This window comes from Oreochromis niloticus, linkage group LG4 (assembly GCF_001858045.2).
Source record: "Oreochromis niloticus isolate F11D_XX linkage group LG4, O_niloticus_UMD_NMBU, whole genome shotgun sequence".
Classification (NCBI taxonomy): Eukaryota; Metazoa; Chordata; class Actinopteri; order Cichliformes; family Cichlidae; genus Oreochromis; species Oreochromis niloticus.
The window spans coordinates 29294846-29316621 of NC_031969.2; the positions used below are offsets into that span (position 1 = coordinate 29294846).

General features: G+C 39.4%; 1 protein-coding gene across 1 annotated transcript; it reads left to right on the forward strand.

The window, feature by feature from the left end:
• The first annotated feature begins 3861 nt into the window (after positions 1-3861).
• ppp1caa (protein phosphatase 1, catalytic subunit, alpha isozyme a) lies at positions 3862-21297 on the forward strand. The gene is made up of 8 exons (XM_005468986.4): positions 3862-4085; positions 4337-4454; positions 15797-15928; positions 16184-16414; positions 16508-16612; positions 16721-16944; positions 17730-17864; positions 18082-21297. Exons 2-8 carry the CDS (start codon positions 4400-4402, stop codon positions 18196-18198), a joined length of 999 nt encoding a protein of 332 aa, XP_005469043.1. The 5' UTR covers positions 3862-4085; positions 4337-4399; the 3' UTR covers positions 18199-21297.
• Positions 21298-21776: the final 479 nt, after the last annotated feature.

Here is a 21776-nt window from a genome sequence, read left to right on the forward strand (position 1 = left end):
AAACATGGGAACATAGATGATGGAAGGACCACAAGACCTGGCTGGACATGCCCTGTAGCATGCTCTGTACTCACTGAAAGCTGCTGTGGAGATAAGGAGTGCTTACCTGACTTGCATCAGTGGAAAAAGAGCCACTAGAAAAAAGATTATTATGTCTCAGCATCAGAAAAGCACATACAGAGGTTTGTGGGATTGTAGTCATGACAGTGATGCTGATGCTAATTAAAATATTTTGGTTGTTGTCATTACAAATTGCCCAGAATAGAAAAGTGAGTCATCTGAATGACTCCTCTTTTTTTCCCTCTGCATTCCCAGTCTACACAGTTACCACCCACCTTTCCTTACCTGCACCCCTCCTCCTCTCACATACGCACCTACCTCTGTTGAAACTCTGATGACGAGTGTACGGAGATCAGTTTTGGAAACCGAGATGGAATGGGTTTATTTACGTAAGACCATGAACTGGGTTTCATGGATCACGAGGACATGAAGAAATAAAAAGGAATGTGGCCTCTATTGTTGTTCGTTTTTACCTACACAGCTGAATTTTACTGTATTTTCACAGAAACTGAACATCAGCTGTAAAATTTATATGAGAATGAGAATCAAGAACAAACCAAACAGAACAAGAAAAAACTGTTATTTGTTCTTTTTTAATTAGTAAATGCCTTGAATACCAGCACAGGGCTTGTCCTGGCCCACTTTCATCACAGTGCTCCAGTTGTGGAAAAGGATCTTCTGCTCACATGTTTGCTGGTGTCCACTGTTGTGTTTTCCCTCTTATCTCCAGTTCAGAGCAGTCTGTGTGATGGAGCTATTCTGAGGAAAGCTTCCACTTGATTTCCAGTGTTTTTTTTCTCATTTTTGACATATTTAATGAGCCCACGCAAGATTTTACCATAAAAATACAAATATTTTCCAAGTCGCGGGCCCCTGACATACATGGGGTGGGTCAATATTGTGCGCTTTTTAAATTTATGTTATTTTTTCCTGCATTTTTGAGGCCTTCTAACTTGTTTACTCAAGGAGATATCCAGGTGAAATCTTCAGGTCTGAAAAACACATTGTGAAAACCTGAATCCACTCTGAGTGTCCTAATCTAAAATCAAAATCTTCTTTGTTCAGCATATTTTTCCTATAACCAACTCTGAGCGTGGGATTTATCATAGCTTCGATAGCAAAACTGCATGAATTAATGTGTATGACTCAGAGGAACAGAACAGTGAATACTTGATATGTTTTCGTATAACTCAATGAAGGAAAAAAGTGTTTGGGGCTAACTTTCAGAGGCCATGTCACCACGTGGGATAGGTGGCAAAACAAGGTCTTCTTTCACCTACATTTTGATGCCAGGCTCATCTTCTAGTCATCATTCCTGCTGTGTGAATATTATGTGTTAAAGTTGTATTTATTTGACATTTGTGCATAAAATGGAGAATCGTTGTCAAAATCTCTGCAATTTCAACATACAGAAGGAACTGGATCACAGAGGGTCTCTGGATCAATGGATGATCTGAATATGCGCTAGAAGATGAGGATAAGCAATCACATGTTCCCCTCTAAAGTTTAGCAAAGCAAGTAAAACAAAATGCCACAAACTGAGCAGACAATGAAGTCACAAACAGCAAAGAGAGCATCGACTGATCCTTAGACCTGTATATTAATATTTTTGCTTAAAAGCAGTGATTGAAAAAATCATTCTGAGTAAAAAGTTGATTTTAGCTTTATATTGTGACACTTGGAGTCGGTGTAAACCTAGATGATTGGAGTTTAAGTGTGTTTTACTCCACTGAAACTTTCATGTGGTAATCTCTGTGCTAATGAAATCATGAAGGCTCAAAATGATGGAAAAAATGTGGCAAATTTCAGCCCAAATGTACTTTGAGAACCTGTAAATCTTAAAATGATTTATGATTGTGATAATAGTAAAATTTAGCATGCCTTCCCTAATGAAATGGAGATACCATGTAATTATTCTGAGAAGGTCAGATTTTTTAGATTGATTTTTTTGAATCAGTGTAAAGGAGACAAAATAGGAGACTAACAACATAAATGTCCGCTGTATTTTTATTTGAAAGTCATATTTACAGTTGCTCTCCTCTTTCTGCCTAAAAGCGTGTCTTTGTGTCTTTGGCATTGATTTTCCTCATCAAAAAAGCCCCAAAGCCTCTGGATTTCTTCTTCTTCCTGAGCAACGCTCTAAGCTGTAAGACAGACAGACTAAGGACTGATGGAGAGCAATAAAATGAGATCCTCACATTTTGAATCAGACCACCAGACTGAGAAGATAACACCTCCCACCTGCCAAATGCCGATAAATTCTGCAAGCAGCCCAATCCAACAGCCACATCACCAGGTAATCACATCATTTAAAGGTGATGCATTTTGGAAATAACAACCTACTGACACACAACTATTAATGACAGGATGATGCCTGGGATTTATGCAAAAAGATGCAGCATCAAGCTGGTTGCCACCTGACCAGAGGAAACTAGCTTGATGTTGTTAAAAGGAAGTCTTGTTTGGTTAGGATACAATTTTAAAATGATCATCTATAAGTTAACATAATCAGGAGAAAGATATGAAACCTGTTTAATGTCACAGATGCAAAGACACAGTGAAGACGGAATAACACTTCTAATTATATGTGCACTACACAGTAAGAGATACATTCCAAAAACATTCACAAAGGCCAAGTGAAAGACACTCGTTGCTACTTATTTCTTGTTATTTTTAGTGATTAATTCAATGACGTTTTATTTTATATAACTCCGAATCGCATATTGTAGCTTTACACATTCAGTGGGTCTACTGTCATTTGATTGTGCAACTGCAATTCCCTGCTCACAGGGGAAAATGCACAAAACCACATGTAAAAATGTAAGTAGAGAGAGGTATGTTAACTATATAGATCAAACCACTTGTGTAGATCTAGAAATACTTCTATTTGTTTCTCATTGTCACTTTTGTGTGGCAAAGAGTCCCTTTGGTGGCCCAGTTCTTGCTCTAAAGGGTCTCTATCCAAACTATGTCAGCAGAATGTCCCTCAGATTGACTGAGGGATCAATACTGTAGGGGTCAAAGAATTCAGGGTTTTTCTTTGTTAAAAATAGATTCTTACCAAAGTCCTTCTAAAGTCAAGCCAGTTGGCAGCCACCTTTAAACACATCCAGAGACTTTGTTTGAGTTTTATTTTGAAGTATTAGTGAAATTAAATTGATTGTCACTCGTCATCTAGGCATAAAAATTAAATATGTAGAATCATGCTTTTCACATGAAATTGTACTCTTACTTTTTATTTAGTTTTGGACTTTTGTTTTTGTATCAGACTGTTTATTTTCCAGAGTGGGTCACAGCTGACTGTAACAGATGACTGACAGTACTAATGAAAAGATGCACAAAAGCCCTTTGTATTATTCGTGCGCATTTCACCACAGTGACAGACCTTTTTATTGTTTTATTTAGTTTATTAAACACACAATTGTGTGTGTCAGATAGTTTTTGCTTCTATTAAAAGCCTTAAGTTCAATTAACTAAGATGTATTTCCCACTTAGTTTTAGTTTACTTTATTATAAAACCTTGTTGCGTGCTGCTAATTTATAATTTTATTTCAGTCAACTATAATATCTTTTTTCTTTTACTTTTAAGTTTTTGTTAATTGGAAAACGTTGGCGGGTACTGCTCTGTCTGATAGAAGTGTGGTTTTAGGGTTTAAAGTGCAGTTCCACATCTCCACACTGGGTGGCGCGCTTTGAGCTTTAGTTTAAATCTTGCCATTGTAAACGACTGTGGACGGGGCCTAAGAATAAGACGGACCCAGTGTGTATCCAATCAGATGCGAATATTGGGGAGCTGAGCTCTGCGATTGACCAATCGCTTTTTGAGAAACGTGTGAAGAACTCGGTTTGATTCACCCTTCTGTGTTACCGTAGACGCTTCGCTAGAAACGGCCCTCTTTTAAAGTTCCTGGGGGAAGAGTGGAGCGACCCGGACAAACCGAGGGAAAAGGGCCAAGATCGAACTCAGGGGATAAATATTTACACAGATTTCAACACGGGAGGATTGATATTAAACCGGACACAAGGTTTGACATGTTATCTCTTTCTACGTTTAAATATTTAGCTAACGCTTGCTCACTAGCCAAGGTTCAATTTTGCTGCTGCTAGTTTATGATACTTAGCTAATAGCTACCTAGCTAGCTTAGCTAGCAGAAGCTCGGTTAAGCTCATTGACTGTTTTTGACATTGCTCGACTAGCAAGTGTGACTCATTCAGTGAATTACGACATTATAATTTGAGTAACTCTCAGTGTCCATTCCCCGTCTTTCCCTCACAGAAATCTAAGGTGAGACACAGAAAACCATCGTCTTGAGCCCGAGAACGTCAGAAAATAAAGAAAATGGCGGAGCCGGACAAATTAAACATCGACTCTATAATTCAGCGTCTCTTGGAAGGTAAGGAGGATCAAATCCGCGTCACAGCCCAGTGTTTGTTATATTAGGGCATGTCTTGGTGGCAGTGAATTGTGTACATCATGTAGGTCAGCTGCAGTTAAAAGCGGCCACAGTGTGTTGTAGTAGCCTACTTAAGATCGCTCTACTCTCAGGCTCGGTGGCTGGTTTTGGATCAGCGGTTGAAACCAAAACAACAGTGCTCTTTATAGATTGTTTAGCAAACCGTAAAGATTGGGGGTGCTGGGTTTTTTTGTTTTTTGTATTTATTTTTTTTTAATTTAGATGGTTTGCTGTTGTGCTGTCTACAAAAGAAGGGGAAACGCGTGACGTTATAGAGTGATGTAGAATTGGAAAAGATGAGCATTACTCACCTATTTATGCAAATTACGCATTCTGATGCGCTATTTGCGGAGGGATATTGTGCTTTTACCTGTTTTGTTTGTTTGTTTTCATAAAAGAGGAGTTTATTCAGGGGAAATGCTCAGACTCGGTAGCCGCAGTGGACTATTTCCATTTTACGTGTTAATTCTCTTTGAGTAAGAGTAGTTTTGCAGTCAGCCCCTTCCCCACTACAGTTATTGAGTTATTTAAAACGAAATGCAGATTTTGGTTAGTTGGTTTCACTTAGTTTCCAGATGGGGTTTTGTCATTGTCGTTCAGGTTTTTTGTTTCAAAAATGTTTGGTTTTAGTGTCTTTTAGCTTATTTATTTATTTATTTATTTTACTGTGGAGGTTATTTGTCAGGGATATTTTCAGAAGTTCAGAATAGATGTCAAAATTAAAAGGTATCTGGCTCACACTCTAATAAATACGTGAACCAAAGGTTGTGATAACCAATTTGATCAAATTGCTAACGACTAAAAAAATGAGGACATACCTTGTTTTTATTTCAGTTTGCTTAAATGTTCCTTTCAAACTGGTTTTACTTTTGATTTTAGTTCTAGTTGACTATAATAACCTTGCTTCTTGCTAGCTTGGCTGGACTGTGGGTTTTTGCTTTTTTCCAACTGCATTTCTGGAGTGTGTTTGTAGTCTGCTTCCCTGAGAGACTTGTTAATGAGCTGTACAAACAAAAATGCTCTGATTGGGACATACTCCATGTAATGGTTATTTAAACAGGTTAAGATGCCTCTGTACAAAAGACATGTACTTTAGGAGCAGACAGATGTATACTACAAAGACTAGATTTTCTCAGGTCACTAAAGGCATGTGCAAGACAATCTGCAGATACACAAATATGAATATGAAGAATGTGGCTTCATATTGTTTGTAGGCCAAGTATTTAAATTTTTGCCTTAGATCATATGTGAGGAAAAGGGCAACCAATAACTTGAATCAAGTTACAGCAACAACAACATATTTTCAAGGTAACATGAAGACCTGGGCCTCTTGTTTTTTGTTGTTGTTTTTTAATCTAAAAGTTGCACTGAAACACAGCTTCAGCTGCCCTCAAATGGCATCAATAAGCCTGTCCTCCATTTCAATGTAAAGTGAATTTCCACAGATGTTTATAATTTCCTGGAACCAGGATTTGCCTTGTTTTATAATCATTTACGTGGTCTTTGTATGTAATTATGCAGTGGTAAAACATAGATTTGCATTTGGTATAAACATACCATGAAAGATGCATTTAATGTTAGAGTAACCAGGCCTCATTTAGTGCAGTTTTTTTTAGAAGCCTTGTAAAATATATTAGGGATGTTATGATACTTATATTTATATTTATAATTTTTCTAATTTATATAAAAATACAGATTTTAAATACCTGGAAAACTGTAATACTCAATAAAATGCTTAATACTGTTTTTGATACCATGAAGTTAAAAAAAAACTTGGCAATTTGATCCATACAGACAGCTAAAACAAACAGACAGTGAGATAACTGTAGGGTGAGCGTGTATGGCAAATATTTCAAAATTGGGGAATTTAAAAAAACAAAACAACAAAAAGTATAATTTAGGTTGTCGGAGATAGCGCCGTACGTCCGAGGACTTGACACCATATTTCTGTTGCTGAACAAATATAGCGGGTAAGGTAGGCTGACAGAGTTTCTTTGCTCTGTTTCAGTCTGCAAATTTAAGAGAACACAACATCTTCAGACACACACAGTAATATCATCCTGTTAAATGAACATTGTTTATGTTATATATGGGCTGGACTGATAACTTTTGCTGGCTTGTTTTCACATTATGATTTTGTTATTAGCTACACTAGCTAGCCACTACCTTAATGATAACCTAACATGATGCTAATGTGGCTATTTAGCACAGATTTTATGTTGGATGCCCTTCCTGATGCAACTCTCCCATTTATTTAGGCTTGGGAATGGCACTTGGAGTACACTAGCTTGTGGACCCCTCGATTCTGGGTTTGTCCATTGAATACAGGCTAATATTAATGTATGCACTACCCAGATTAACATAATGACTGTTTGATAATGGAAACAAAACTGACCTCTTGAAATTTTTCAGTGTTTTAAACATCAAGTACTGTTCAGCTGCTAGTGAGGGGAGGGGCTGTGTGCGCCACTCTTCACCCTGCTGCCTTCTGGCAGGAGGTAACGGAGCATTCGGGCCCTCACTGCCAGACTGCGAAACAGTTTCTTCCCCCACGACTCCTGAACACTCATACTGGACTGACACACACACACACACGTTCATACACGTCACTGCCTCAAAGACTAATCGGCACAATCGCACGCACACTATCATACATCAAGTTACTTTTTTCACAATGCTCAGTCCTTTGCACAACTTACTGTCATTGTTGCACTTCTGCATGTGTTGTGTGTCTGCACTGTCTGGTGTTGCACTGTCTCTGTTTTGGGGTTGTTGTTTTTTTTTTTTTGTGTGTGCAATTTTTGCACACTTGCACTTTATGTAGTCCTTTGTTGATTGTCTGTTATATGTGGCAGCATGGTTTTGGAGAAATGTTGTCTCGCTTCACTGTGTACTGTTCCACTGCAAATGGTTGAAATTACATTGAAGCCACTTGACTTGAACTGGAGAAGCTAAAGATGGCACTGTGGTATCAGTGCTCCTGCAAATGAGTATGTAATCCAAAAGTAATTTTTAGTGTTGATTAGCATCTGACAGTCTCTTAAAAAACAAACAAACAAACAACCATACACAAGACAGTGCCGCATTCTTTTGCAGTGGTGAGTGAGATACCATCGCTGCTGATAAACAGTGCTCTGTGATAGACTCAAGGGCATCAGTGTAAACAGTATCACCATAATCAAACAGGGGTAGGTTTGGATAATACAGTGAAAGTGAAACTACAACTCCATAAAGAAAAATGTGTTTATAATAAAAAAGAAAAGATCAAAGTTTTGTCTTCCGCTTGGGTCTTAAAAGTGAGTGTAGCATCCTGCCAGAGTCCTAAGTATTTAACAATATTTTAACAAACTGTTTCAGTGTTATTACCATGAAAGGTCAGTACTGTTTGGGACTCCTTGCTGCATTTGCTCCACTGCTGCTTTTAAGCACAGTACAAACTGCTTACGTCACTTCTTTGTTTCTTAAAACGAGAATTGCATTAGTATTAAAACTTTATTGAAGCTATTTTGTTACTGTAAAATATGTAGTTGTTGTAAACAAATGCATTGCAATTGCGTCACAAAAATCCCAACACATTCCTGAAGGAGATATGAAGCAAGCAATATTGTGTGTTTGCTCTACGTGCTAACTGTCCTGGAAATGGTTGCTTTAAATCTGACTGCTCACTGACAAATTTGTCGTGGCTTTAAGTGTGTGCGAAATAAACAGGACTGTTTTATCTTCACATCCGCGCTGTGGTTGTGTAATAGGAGCCCAGAGGACATCAAACAGAAGAATAAATGTACTCAGACCCAGCGGTACAGTTCAAACTGCGGTTAGAAGAAACTAGGCTGTGACCTCCTGTAGTTGTCCTTGCATGTCAGTGCACTGGGCACAGCAATTATGAATTTTCCCATGTGAAACTGCTGAAATGGAAAAATATTTTTGTTAATTTGTCACTGGAGCAACATTTGAAGCGTTAGGCCCAAATGTGTTTTGTGGCTCCATGCACATAGAAAAGTTATTGACCTCTGATATAACCTAGCATGACAAATCACAAAATTACTTCAGGGTGCTTTATGGATGAGGTAAAGCTCTCCCACACAGTGTGATTCATTGAAATTATGCCTTTAGGGCCCACCTGATAGCTGAGTGGTTGGAGGCCTTACCACAGGGGTATAAATGACGTCAGTAGTCAGTCTCCAGTTTGATTCCCAGCAGGTCGAACCTTCGCTCTCCACCACTGCCTCCTGTCTCTCTCTACCACTGCAGCTTTCCAAAAGATGCAAAGTAATAAAGTTCTTTTGACCAGTAAATGGAGAAATAACATTTGGGATAGAGTTTTATCCCAGGATCACTGCTGTTAATAAATTTGACCTTAGCCCTCAGTTTGTTTACCTTCTTTAAATATAGGCCCTGCATGATCAGCCTAAGCTGAGCTGGTGGAGGTGATTGGGATTATGTACAAATATGCATGTGCAGTCAAAGTACCTCCCAGAGAGAGTGTGCCTTTGTGGGCCATGCTGGCTGCTGCTGGAGTGTTTTGTACATAGATTGTTGTACTTGGGCTGTGATAAGACTGTCTGCCAAACAGAGGAGAAGGCAAACACGCCTGATAATGGCTGTATTTATATCCACTTATGTAACTACCGTGACCTTTTTTATCCACATTTGTGGTTTTATTGGTGAGGATAACCACTCGTCAGCTGATATTTGTATTCTCAGCGTTCTGTTAAAGGCGGCAGACTCCCACTGCAGGCACTACATCAAAAGGTTGATAAATTATCCTCATGCTAGTTCAGTCTCCCATGTGGACAACGAGGTATCCCTGCTCTGTTTCAAGACCAAACCAATTAAATGTGTTTGGGTAGCAAGCAGTTTCAATTGGATTACTTGCGTAGATCTAGAGCTAACTGAACTCTTAGCTTGTGCTTCTAATAGCATGCGTGGTAAGCGTGGCATCACGTAAGCTAGGCCAGAACAGCCGGCATTGAGCGAGGGAGCGCTGGGGCGATTCAACTGTTGATTCCAGCACCCCTGACATCCCCTCAGCTTTTCTGCTGTGCTCCATCTCTTTGTTTTCCACTGCCTGACCAGTGTACTGGAAAGCCTTTTGTCTGCACCCCCTCATGATAAGCTTACTGTTGCCCACTGGCTTGTGTGGCTAACTTTGGAGTAAGCTCTGTCAGTGCTTAGCCTTCTGTAATCCAGGTTTAAAGTGGGAAGCAGCACTGCAGTATTTATATCTACTTTCACTATTTTTAGTTGTCACTTCAGGACAGTGCCATTATTCTCTGTCAGTCTGCTGATTTCTACTCTCTCCATCCCTTTTAAAAGTGCTCTGCAGCCACTGTTAAAACCTGGATTAGTTTTGATGTGAGATGGCCTTTAATTAAGTCTCATGTACTTTGTGTAGCAACACACAAGTAGTGGCATATCTTTGGAGGCTTATTCAAAGCCCATAAAGGATTTATGAATTCTTTAAGTGTAGTTAATGTGGTACTGTAGTGGGTTTGTTTGTGTTGGTCATTGTGCGGTGGTGTCTGCATCGCTCTGGCATCACAAGTTATTGTTGGACCTGATAAACGATTAACAACAGCTACTTTTATTGAAAAGCAGAGTTTTCAAACAGGACTGCGTCTACACATTTCCTGTGTTATCAAAACAAGAAAAAAGAACACCTACACTGGCAGAATACAAGCCATGTTATTAGCATGATGAGTAAGCGAGAGCTGTAGTAATAATCAGCTGTATTAATAAATATTCGTCTTCCTCCGCTTTAAATATAACAGTGATCATAAGGGCATAACATGGCTGCTTGCTCTGCTCTTCTTCTTCTGTGTGTTGCTTCGTGGATAACAGGATTATTTTTAAAGGTTTGTTACTAGATTAGATTCAGTTTTACTCCTGTTGAAAAGTGTATCACACAAACAATGAAATTAAGTTTGGTATTCAGTCTGAAGGGCAAACAATAGATTTATATGTATTTATAAACTATACATATATATATATATATACATATATATAACCACACACCATATAAACACGTACCTGTCTAGAGTAGTTTTTTTCCCCTGTAGTGAAGCAAATTGTTAAGACCTGAGTATTTCCTTCATTTTCTGACCTGATATTCCTGATATTGTCTGAAGCTCGTGTATAAAAACTGCTCAGTTTTCAGCTGTAATAAATTCGCTCATGAATGAGCCTTCTACTACTTCTTAAATGTTTGCTCTTACTAATGGCATCTGTCATGTTACCGTGGCAGAGAAATGCACTTTGACCAAAGGGGTATGTTCCAAGTTTAATGAAACAACATTTTTAATACGGAGATCAAATCATCAGCACTGCTCTGGTGTCATTAGAATGGCATTTAATTTAAATGTGGCTTTGTGAAGTTAAATTGACTGACATAGGGCACGTTTGAAGTGGGTTTTTGGCGAATTGCTTAATGGTTACGACATGAAATGAGGGTTTTTCCTGGCACGAAATGGCCATTTGGGGTGATGTAATTGTACACAAATGCGCAACTGATCTTTGTTACCTTACTCAACAGAAGGTCATCATGTTGTTTGTGGTCATTCTGCTAATTTACCTTTAGTGGAAGGTCTTGTTTTGATTAGCCTTGATGATCTCATTTTCTTTGGTCACTACAAAAAGCTTGTGACCATAGGTTGAGGGCAGGGACATCGATCGACCGGTAAATTGAGAACTTCACTTTTACGCTCAGCTCTCTTTTTACCATGGTGGACTGGTAGCATCTGCATCACTGCAGCTCCACCACCAATTGGTCTGTCAATCTCCCACTCCCTTCACCCCTCACTAGTGAACAAGACCCAGAGATACTTGAGTTAAAACCTTTGGTTGTATCTACAAGCCATATTGAAATTAATTTTTTTTTTTTTTTTAAATAAACCAGCTTACAGCGTTTTTTTGTAATTGACAGATACAGTGAAGAAATGACAGGAAAGCAGAAGGAGAGAGAGGCTGGTGAAGACATGCGGCAAAGGGCCGCGGGTCAAACCCGGGCCAGCTGCTTTGAGCCGTACGGCACGTGATCACCTACAGTTAACGGTTCATCCGTATATTTTAATACAACTTCTGGAGGCTTGCTGCAGATTCTTCACTGTGTAAAACAAACTGTGGTGGATGGAGCAGATATAAAGTTTACTTTTCTTGACGTTGAAGTTTGTTGATCGGGTTGTTTGATGAAGGACTCCCGCTAGCTTTTTCCCTGGCAAAGGTTTTAAAGGTGATCACAGGAACAGTGCTGCTGTTTTGGACACTAGAAACACGTTTTCTTTCACTCAGCCTGAGCTCACTGTCTCGGTAATGGCTCCGCCTCTTTGCTCTTCGCCATGTGTAAACAGACTCTGGTGCAGTGTTAAAACTCTGATAACGTAACACAACAGTGATGACGTTGGCACTTTTGTTTTTTGAGTGTGTGCTTTTTTTTTTGTTTGACTCTGTATTCAATCACTGCTCCTAAAGACATTTGTATTGCAGGTCCGTTTTCACTCGCAAATGTGGGTGTAATGCTCACATTTACATGATTTAACACGTCAGCGGACTACAGAGCTGTGAGTGAAACAAAGCATCGACGCAAAGAATTTGTCTCAGGAATTTTTACAATGAATTATTCGAAATACTCGATGAATCGTTGCGGTCCTACAAGGAACTAACAGTTTAAATATAATTACACAGTTTCGGCTGAACTTGTTTTGAGGTTCACCAGCAGCAGGTATAGCCATCTTAAATGTTTAATATTGTCAGAGAGATCCAGTTTGAAAAGGGCTGCCCTGTGTTGCTTTGCTCTTTTTGGTATGTAAAAGGGAAGTGTTTATCTCTGAGACGTTGTACACCTGACAGCCATTAAATCAGTACCATTAGAGAGAACTCTGTTTACCTGCAGCTTGAATATAATTGTCACTCAGATTTTTGGCGGTAGTTGTTTCCATAAAGTATATTACTCTGTTCATTAGCCTGTGTAGAAATGTACTGGGTGGGAATGAGACTCCTCATTAGAACAGCGGTCCCCAACCTTTTTTGCGCCATGGACCGGTTTATGCCCGACAATGTTTTCACGGACCGGCAATAAGGTGTCGCGGATAAATACAACAAAATAAAACTAGTGCCGGTACCAAAAAAAAGAAGCTTTATTCATAACACACGTGAAAAGACCCAGGAAAACAGAGTTAACGATAAAAACGATAACAAAATAACGCTGAAAACCGATAAAAACCCTGAAAACCACACATTTCACACCTGAGCCTCAACTCTCGCGGCCCGGTACCAAACGACTCACGGACCGGTACCGGTCCGAGGCCCGGGGGTTGGGGACCGCTGCATTAGAAGGCTTGTACAGTTTGTGTCGGGAGCTGCTTTGGCATCAAGCAGCACATGTACGAGCGGGGGTGTGATTGATTCTGTCGCTGATACAAACAAATCTGATTCCAAACTCCGTCGCAAGCAGTCTTGTGTAAGTGTGCAGTGGACTGAATTGCAGATTAACATGGCATCACATCCACACCCTGCAGCTGGCGTGTCAGTGGACAAATATTTTGGTCTGAATCATTTCACACTGCCTGTGAGACTCCCAGATACTTTTTTTTTTTCCCTCTTCCTGTGGCTGTCATTTACATCACACTCCTACCTTTTCTAGCATTAAAGCTGTGTCGACGACTATTTCATGTGATGTGGCTCCGACAGTTTGTCAGGAAAATTAGCTGGACTTGTTCAAGTCTTTATCATGACTGTGTGGTAAGTGTGAAAACACATGGCTGAGCATACACTAGACAAACCTGCTGAATTCTTAACATACCATCAGCAAAGGCTCTCTATTACAGGCACAGAGCTTTTCTTGCATAAGAATTTTTTGTTTTAAAAAAGACACTAACCAGGATGGTCAAAAAATAACATTTTTTGGGTCATAATTTATTCAAGCTTTTTGTTTATCACATGGGCAAAAATAACAGGAAAACTGTTAGCACAGATTCTTTGACTTAAGTATATGCTTAGTAATTGTTCCTGAACATTTTCATATCCCATGGACTTGTTTTGAGCCTGTTTACATATAATCAGGATTGCTGCTGGTCATTAAAGTCTTACCTGAACGATAAAAGGAAAAATTAGGTCTTCAAAAGTTTTGTTTGTTTTTTTTTTTTTTTCTCACATGATTGCTGTAAGTATTAAATTTGCAGATGCTCAACGATTTGATCCATTTGTCATCATGCATATCTATCGTCTCTTATTATCTAAAACAACATGCTAACCTAATGGCATAATTACAGATGTCTATTACTGGCCTGTTACCAGGTTGACACCACAGGCTGAGTGTAGATGTTGTCACTACAGCTTTAATTGTGGCTCACTTTGTTGGCCATAAAAGTTACCCCTATGCCTTAATTCAGCTTTAAGGGTACCTTGTTAAACAAATCCGGTTACCCATACGGATCAGGAAGCCAAGTGTGCAGTGTTTGACATAACCAATGACCTTATAGGCTGAGGACAGTTTAAACAAAGTTGGTGGGGCAAGTTAAGCCACCTGCTGGCCTGTTCGGACCACTGACAGTTTTCACCGACCACTACTACTTATGAGTTCATCTGTGAAGTAAACTGGTTAAAGCAACACTCACTAATGAATATCAATGTTTTTGTTTTTGTTTTTTTCTTTTTCTTGCTCTCTGTAACATGTTTTTATGTGCTGAACAGAGCATTTCATAGTGGTGTGGAAAATGCAGCAGGAAGGTGACTGGTGCAGGACCCCACAGTGCAAGCATTTCACACATTTTCTGCTAAGAACAGATTAGGGTTTAATAAAAAGTACAAAATTAAGCACAAGTATTATTATTTTTTTCCGCCCAACAAGGTTGAAGTTGAAAAAAGCATCAGAGATGTCATAGTTTATGGTTAAGCTGGCTAATCCTCTATGATACAGTAAGCAGCAAAGGCAGTGATGCCACTTAGACGTTGAACACGGGTGGAGTGAAAGAAAATGTTTTCTTGGAAACATTTGTGGGGAAAGAAGCAAGAGTACTTTATCGTTTTGCCTGTTTAATGAGATTAAAGGTGAAGAAAAGCTGTCTTGTGGGCTCCTCCCATCCACTGGAGGTTTGCTTTATATCATGACAAAGCTAAAGAATAAAGAACAAGTTTTAAAAGGTGTGTTCAGATGAGCGGCTTGTTTCGTTTTCCACCCTGGTTATATTTGGCACATTTTTCTTTTTAACTTTGCTTCATGTTGCAGCCTGTAGCAATGTGTCTACTCGTATATTAAAAACGTAAAACACACTGATGTGGAAGGTCCTCACAGGCCAGGCTTGTCATGCACTGGTGGAAGCTCTGAGCAGTAATTGTTAAAGCCACAAACCATAGTCACGTCTTCAAATTCCTTGTTTTGTCTTAAAATTAGTCCAAAGTTCACGAAAGTCATTTGTTTGTAGAGAAAACCATGTAGCACAGTTTCAGGGATTAACACATGGCTGGATAGTTTAGTTGTTCTTTTAAACCTGGAATATAATACATTGTTGTTGTTTTGTTTAATACTTTTTCTTTTTTTAAAGATGCATCCGATTTATATTTTATTTTTTATTATTATTATTTGTGTGTGTTTTAAACTGGTAGAGGGGCCTTGATTATGTTTATGATACAGCCTGTGTCGTTGCTTTATTTTTGATTTGAGACATTGGCACGCAACTGGCTGTAAAACCAATCGTTTCTTCTTCACTGTGCATATTGACAGTCCTAATGAAGTGTTTGCTATCTCTTTGCTGCAGCCACATTAGCGAGAAGGGGAAGTGGGTTTCACGTCCTGTAGCTTCGGTTTAAACTGCAGCCTAAGCAGAAAGACGTGCTTTTTGAGGCTGTGCATATCGAGCAATTTTTCCACTGATCAGGCTTTCTCAGATGCTGCCTCTCGTTGCATACTTCGCAAGCTCATGTTGTGGTGTTATGTTTTGGTAAGCATTTAAAAGTGTGTGTTGTGTTAGTACCGTGTTATTTCCAAAATCTGTAGTGCATTATTACCTCCAAATGATGTGTCTACCTGCTAAAGTGTCTGTTGGACTGGTCTGCTAACAGAATTTGTCAGCAGTTGGTTGGTGGGAGGTGTTAATTTTCCAATCTGGTGGTTTGGTTCAAAATTTGAGGATCACGTTTTCATTGTTTTACGTCAGTCTTCATTCAGTCTTATTTACAGATCTCTTCTCTTTGCAGTGTTGCTGAATCTCTGAAATTTCTCATCCCTGTGTTTTTTGTTCGTTTGTTTGTTTGTTTGTTTGTTTGTTTGTTTTGTAACCCCTCTTTAGTCAAGGGATCTCGGCCAGGGAAGAACGTCCAACTGACCGAGAATGAGATCCGTGGCCTCTGCCTCAAATCTCGTGAAATCTTCCTGAGCCAGCCGATCCTGCTTGAACTGGAGGCTCCCCTGAAAATCTGTGGTGAGTTTTAATCAACCAAAGGGGTTGGTGAGTTTCACGGGACAAAGACATGATGTGCATCTCAGAGGATGCACTGTAGGCGCACTCTTGCGCAGGAGAAGACAGTCATTATGAGAGGGTTTTCTCCTGGTTTGCTTGTCTGTAATTAACGCTTTTATCAGCTGATAAGCGTGGGCTGTTCTGGCAGAAGCATCAACACCAGAAGCAGTGAAAGCATGTTGTTTTTAAATTGCACATCTCTGCTGCCCCCTGCAGGCGATGTCCATGGTCAGTACTATGATCTGCTCCGGCTCTTTGAATATGGAGGCTTCCCCCCAGAAAGCAACTACCTGTTCCTGGGTGACTACGTCGACAGAGGAAAGCAGTCACTGGAAACCATCTGCCTGCTTCTAGCCTATAAGATTAAATACCCAGAGAACTTTTTCCTGCTGCGTGGCAACCACGAATGCGCCTCTATTAATCGAATCTATGGCTTTTATGATGAGTGTAAGTACAAAAGAAGCTTCTAAAAGGAAACAAAGGCAAATTTGCAACTTTAAATTTTGCATTTAATTTCTTTTGTTTTTTTGTTTTTGGTAGGTAAGCGACGGTATAACATTAAATTGTGGAAGACCTTCACAGACTGCTTCAATTGTTTACCTGTGGCTGCCATTGTAGATGAGAAAATCTTCTGCTGTCATGGAGGTGGGCCTTGTTAATATGTGACTTTACGAAGCCTAAACCATTTGATCCAGGCAAAGGTTGGCACATATTTATTTATTTATTTATTTATTTAAACGTTTCCTCTCTCAGGCCTCTCTCCTGATCTCCAGTCGATGGAGCAGATCCGCAGAGTTATGCGACCCACAGACGTGCCTGACCAGGGTTTGTTGTGTGACCTGCTGTGGGCTGACCCAGACAAAGATGTGCTCGGCTGGGGTGAAAACGACCGTGGAGTCTCCTTCACATTCGGTGCAGATGTGGTGGCCAAATTTTTGCACAAACATGACATGGACCTAATATGCAGGGCACATCAGGTAATGTTTACTAGTTTAGTCACTGTTAAATGAAGGTGTGTCTAAATTCATCTTTGTATAGAAGGAAACTTGGAATAAATTCGGTACAATTTGACAACACACTCCAACCACAAGCCTTTACCAGAGTGTACATTTCAGACACTCTGAAGAGGTGTTCCCTTAATTCTTACTAATGAAGATGCGTTGTGTGGCGGTGTTTTTAATAGGACTGCAATGTAATCAGAGGCATTTTTAATGTTTTTCTTGCCATATTTAAAAAAAAAAAAAAAAAGAAAAGAAAAATACGAGGAAAGAAAAATGCTACACCTCCAAGCAAAACTATGATAAATAATTTAATTAGTATTTTCAAATGTTTTCAGAAAAGGGGATGTGAACTTTTATATCATTGGACTGTAGATTATGAAGATGCATTAGCTAACTTCACAGCTATAAGTCATGCCTACACAACCATCTAAAACGAAAACAAAAAATAAACCCCACATCAAACAAACACTGGTGGAAATCTTGGAGATGAAGAATAAATATGTGAAGATTCAAGTTTAACAAACTGCTTTCGAACACTCACAAAAAATTGCTATTAGTGTTTAAAACCGGAGAATAGAAATACTCATAAAGCAAACTGTGAGGGTGTTTCAATGTAGGTATGATATATTCTATTTTTTAACAATGCCTGAGTGCCATAACATTAAACTATACATCTGATCCTTGAGTGGCACCAGCCTCTATTTTTTGTTTTAATGGGTTTTTTTAATATGTAACATCAATGGTTTCCTTTTGGTCTTCAGGTGGTTGAAGATGGTTACGAGTTTTTTGCAAAGAGGCAGCTCGTCACTCTGTTCTCTGCTCCCAACTACTGTGGAGAGTTTGACAACGCTGGTGCCATGATGAGTGTGGATGAGACGCTCATGTGCTCCTTCCAGGTGTGGAGAACAGAACTAATAACTTTTCAGGAAACAGATTTGTTTTGTTTAGTAGCGTCAGACTAAAACGATACAATATATGGTTCGCATATTGATTCATGTAGTAGTGGCAGAATTTTAATTGTAGTTTTTTTTGTTTTTTTTTTAAACCCATATAATTAGAGTTCACTGTGTGCGTCCGTCGATCTAATCGATTACTTCTTTGTCCATCTCACAGATTCTGAAGCCAGCAGATAAGAAATTATATCCTTACGGTGCTGGGGGAGGAATGGGATCAGGGAGGCCGGTCACCCCTCCGCGAAATTCAGCCAAGGCCACCAAGGCCAAGAAATAACACCCACTGGGTCCGCCTCCTACAACCTGCCACCCCCTGTTGGCCCAATGCTTCTTTTTTATGTTGTTGTTTTATTTCTCCTCCTCTACCTCCCAAACCTTTGTCTCCCTTGTCACTAAACGGCAACAAAGAAACCAACTGTCCAGGGTTCAATCATGTTTTTTCTCTCTAAAACTATTTTTAACTGTTCGTTTGGTTGACTGGTTGAATTTTGCGTGAATGAGTGTGTTTAAAAAAAGAAAAAAGTGTGAATGATGCAGAGGGAGCTGCTGTATTCTGTACGTATGTTTTCTGCCTCCTCCTGTGCCCTGCGTTCGGTTTTCCTGTCATTTTGTAGAGGTGGGCTCTGCCCATCCTTCATATAAGCTCAAACCTTGCAGAGGAGGAGTGAAAAGGGGTGGGGGTGGGGGGGGGGCTTAGCTGTTTACGGTAAGGCCTGCACTGTTTAATGTTAAACACAAGCTTTTGTACATCCTGTCTCTGAGGTCAGTGCATCTCTGTGTGATGTGATGGGAGGGGGGAGGGGGGGTGCTGGGTTTTTGGGGATCAAGTTGCACGGTCATACGGTAACGGCACATACCACACACTGGGTGCACGGGTGGATAAATGTGCAGGTGAGTCCTTGAATGAAATGGATTCACAATAATATATATATATATATATATATTTTTCTTTCCTCTTCCATTTTTGAAAACCAATGATTTCAGTCATGGATGTGAAAAAGTTCTTTTTTCTTCTTCTTCTTTTCTCTGTAGATAAGTAAAACCACGTTGGTTTCATTTTTTCTTTTTCTCGTTTTTAGTTCACTGAAGTTGAATAAAAAATAACCATTTATTTGAGGCATGCCATCATGTTGATCACTTTGCCATTGCTTTGTTTGTCACACATAATGGCTGCTTTTCTTTTCTTTTTTCTCTCTGTGGTACCTTGAATTGACAGGAGGTGTTTTATAAGTGAGACTCTCAAAAGCGTAGAAGCTAGGATGTGTAAGTTTGGTGTAGTTTAACACCTAGTGGAAACAAAGTGGCATTTACACATAAGTGGAAAAATCATGAACATAAATAACACAAATCTGGTTGAGCCAGATGTTGCTGTTTTTATCAAAAAAAAAAAATCCTAAATGTTTATTTTTTCTAATGATTGTTGGCTTCTGATGCAGCTAATGATTATTTTTGCAAGGCTGAGAGGACCAGGAAGGTAAATGACATCATCACGTGCAGTTAACATGTTGCACAAATAGGCGCCACTGACATTGCATCTGTGTTGAACTTTGCACACGATACTTAAGATGCCTGCTGAGGAGATGAGAGATTTTTTTTTTTCCCACATTTTCACTGATTAAAAGCAAAAAAAAAAAAAAAGGCAAAACATAAATGGAGACGAGATGGTGATTCATTCGCTCTAACCTTTCAAAATGCTCCAGCTGAGACCACTTCACTCTTTGTTTTCTATGATGAAACGAAGAGTGGGTTTATTTAAATGTAAAAACCCACACTGAATGAGGGGTGCATGCAAGTTTAGCTTGTGTTTTGCCGGTTTTAACACTGATATTTGAGAAGATAAATAAATAATTCAAGGAGGTTGGGGTCCCCCACAAAGATTATATTAAAGATAATCATGTGCAGTGAACTCTCGGTGAATCCAGCGTGAGGCTGAGCAGCTAGTGCTGTGTGGCAGTGAGGTAGATTATTATCTACGCTTCTTAGATTGCTTTTTGTAAAATATGTTGCCCAGATTGTGGAATTACTTTAATTGCTTGTGAGTGCAATCATTGCTTTGAGCACGTTCAGAATTTCTTCTTATAGAAAATTTCAAAAAAAAAAAATAGTCATAGACAAGAGTTAAAAATATGCTACTGGGTATTATCCAAGTGTACCACCTGCTGCCCTTATGTAATCACCTTGACTTGATTCAGATCCTAGATTCATGAATTTTTAATTGGACCCATCTCTATTACCGTCTAATGTCAGAGCTGGTCCCCCACCCCCTCCGTGGCAAACAGGGTGTTCCCAGTGAAAGCAGGCCATAGTTCAGCGCAGGCTGTTGTAAACTGCTGCAGAAATCTCCCTGCAGTGTTTCAGGGTGTCTTACTGCCCTTTTCTGATAAACTTTTATATTATTTTTTTTTTTGTTTTGCCCCGTTGCATTATTGGTCAGTCTGATTTCATTCGTCTGTCCTCGCGTTCTCGTGAACACAAACAGTCACAGTCATCCCAGCCCCACTGCAATTTCTATCAAACCCGTGTGGCTGTTAGAAAGCTGTGTGTGATGGCTTTTTAACAGGGGAGAGACAGTGGGACTCCTAACTGCAGCAGATATAATGCAGAAAAAGGCTGGTGGTAGGGTGAGGGGTGGGGGGGGGCATCATTAGATTTCATCGTGTGCTCATGTCTGATTCACATTGAGTAATTTCAACTCAGGAAGTGAAATTTAAATATATTCAAATGAAATGATATGATTCATGTACTGAGAAAAATCCAAGCTTAAATGCCATTATTGCAGAATATGTACGTGTGAGTGATTTCAGTTTGTGTTCATATTTCAAAGTGGCTAAATGAAGCTCGGGCTTGGCATGCTGGTGAATGGTGCATGGTGGGTGGGTGGGTGGGGACGCTATGATTTACAAAGATATCGGAAAATGAATGGAAATTTGTGATATTATAGGATAACAAAGGGTTTATACAAGGCTTGAGGCCATCTCCACAACAGTAAGTGGCTACTGTAAAACAGTCCAATAAAGGCCACTTTCACTCCCATTTCATAGCTGTACAAACGCTTATGACTTTTTAAATTGCTTCGCTATATTTACAGTTGTTACCTCTAAGAATCTGCGCTCTCATCGCTTTTTCTCTCAGTCTTGATTTTTACTGACAAATTTAACCCCAGATACTGCAAAGCTTCTTAGTGTAGGATTTTTTTAATCGATCAGGGATGTTTTGCACCATGCACTGTCGCTGGGTAGAAATAAAAATCATTAGATTGTTACGATTAAGATAACAAAACAACGGATATAAATAGTATTTTTATTTGTATTTCATTTGTTTTCAAGTCGACCACGATTTGTCTCTGTTTAAAGGTAGAAATAAAATGGAATTTGTACATTTGTGTCTGGTTTTCTTTTCATCTTCAATTGTGACTTAAAGCTTTCTGCAGGAAGACCGAAAGCAGCTTCGTTTGAGGGGAGCGAGAGCGTAATTTTTCCACGTCTTTCCTGCCTCTAGGCTGTTTTGCTTTATTTCTTTTGCGGGGGCTGCCTTTATTGTCTGTCAAACATTTGGAGGATGAGTCAGTGGCACGGTTGGCCCATTTATCCCCCTGCATGTGCATTTACTTATTTATCTGATTTCAGCTGGCTCAGACGGCACCGAGAGATGCTTTACAAAATCAAAAGGAGTCTGACAAGTGATCGTGTTGGGCGTGAACTGGATGATTTTGAAAAAAGGAAAATGAAATCATGTTGCCAGCCTTATCTTTCGTCTTTTATTACAGTTGGATTCACAGCCCCTCTTATTTTTAGAAATCGCTATGATAAGGGCCAAGTCTAGAGTAAAACTGACAAATGGTGGGTGTCTTGTGGT

Excerpts from the sequence above, each read along its gene's own strand:
- ppp1caa (XM_005468986.4), top strand. The coding sequence starts at position 4,400 with ATGGCGGAGCCGGACAAATTAAACATCGACTCTATAATTCAGCGTCTC. Across the intron at positions 15,929-16,183 it reads GGCTCCCCTGAAAATCTGTG|GCGATGTCCATGGTCAGTAC; the intron begins GTGAGTTTTAAT and ends TGCCCCCTGCAG. Across the intron at positions 17,865-18,081 it reads CGCTCATGTGCTCCTTCCAG|ATTCTGAAGCCAGCAGATAA; the intron begins GTGTGGAGAACA and ends TCCATCTCACAG.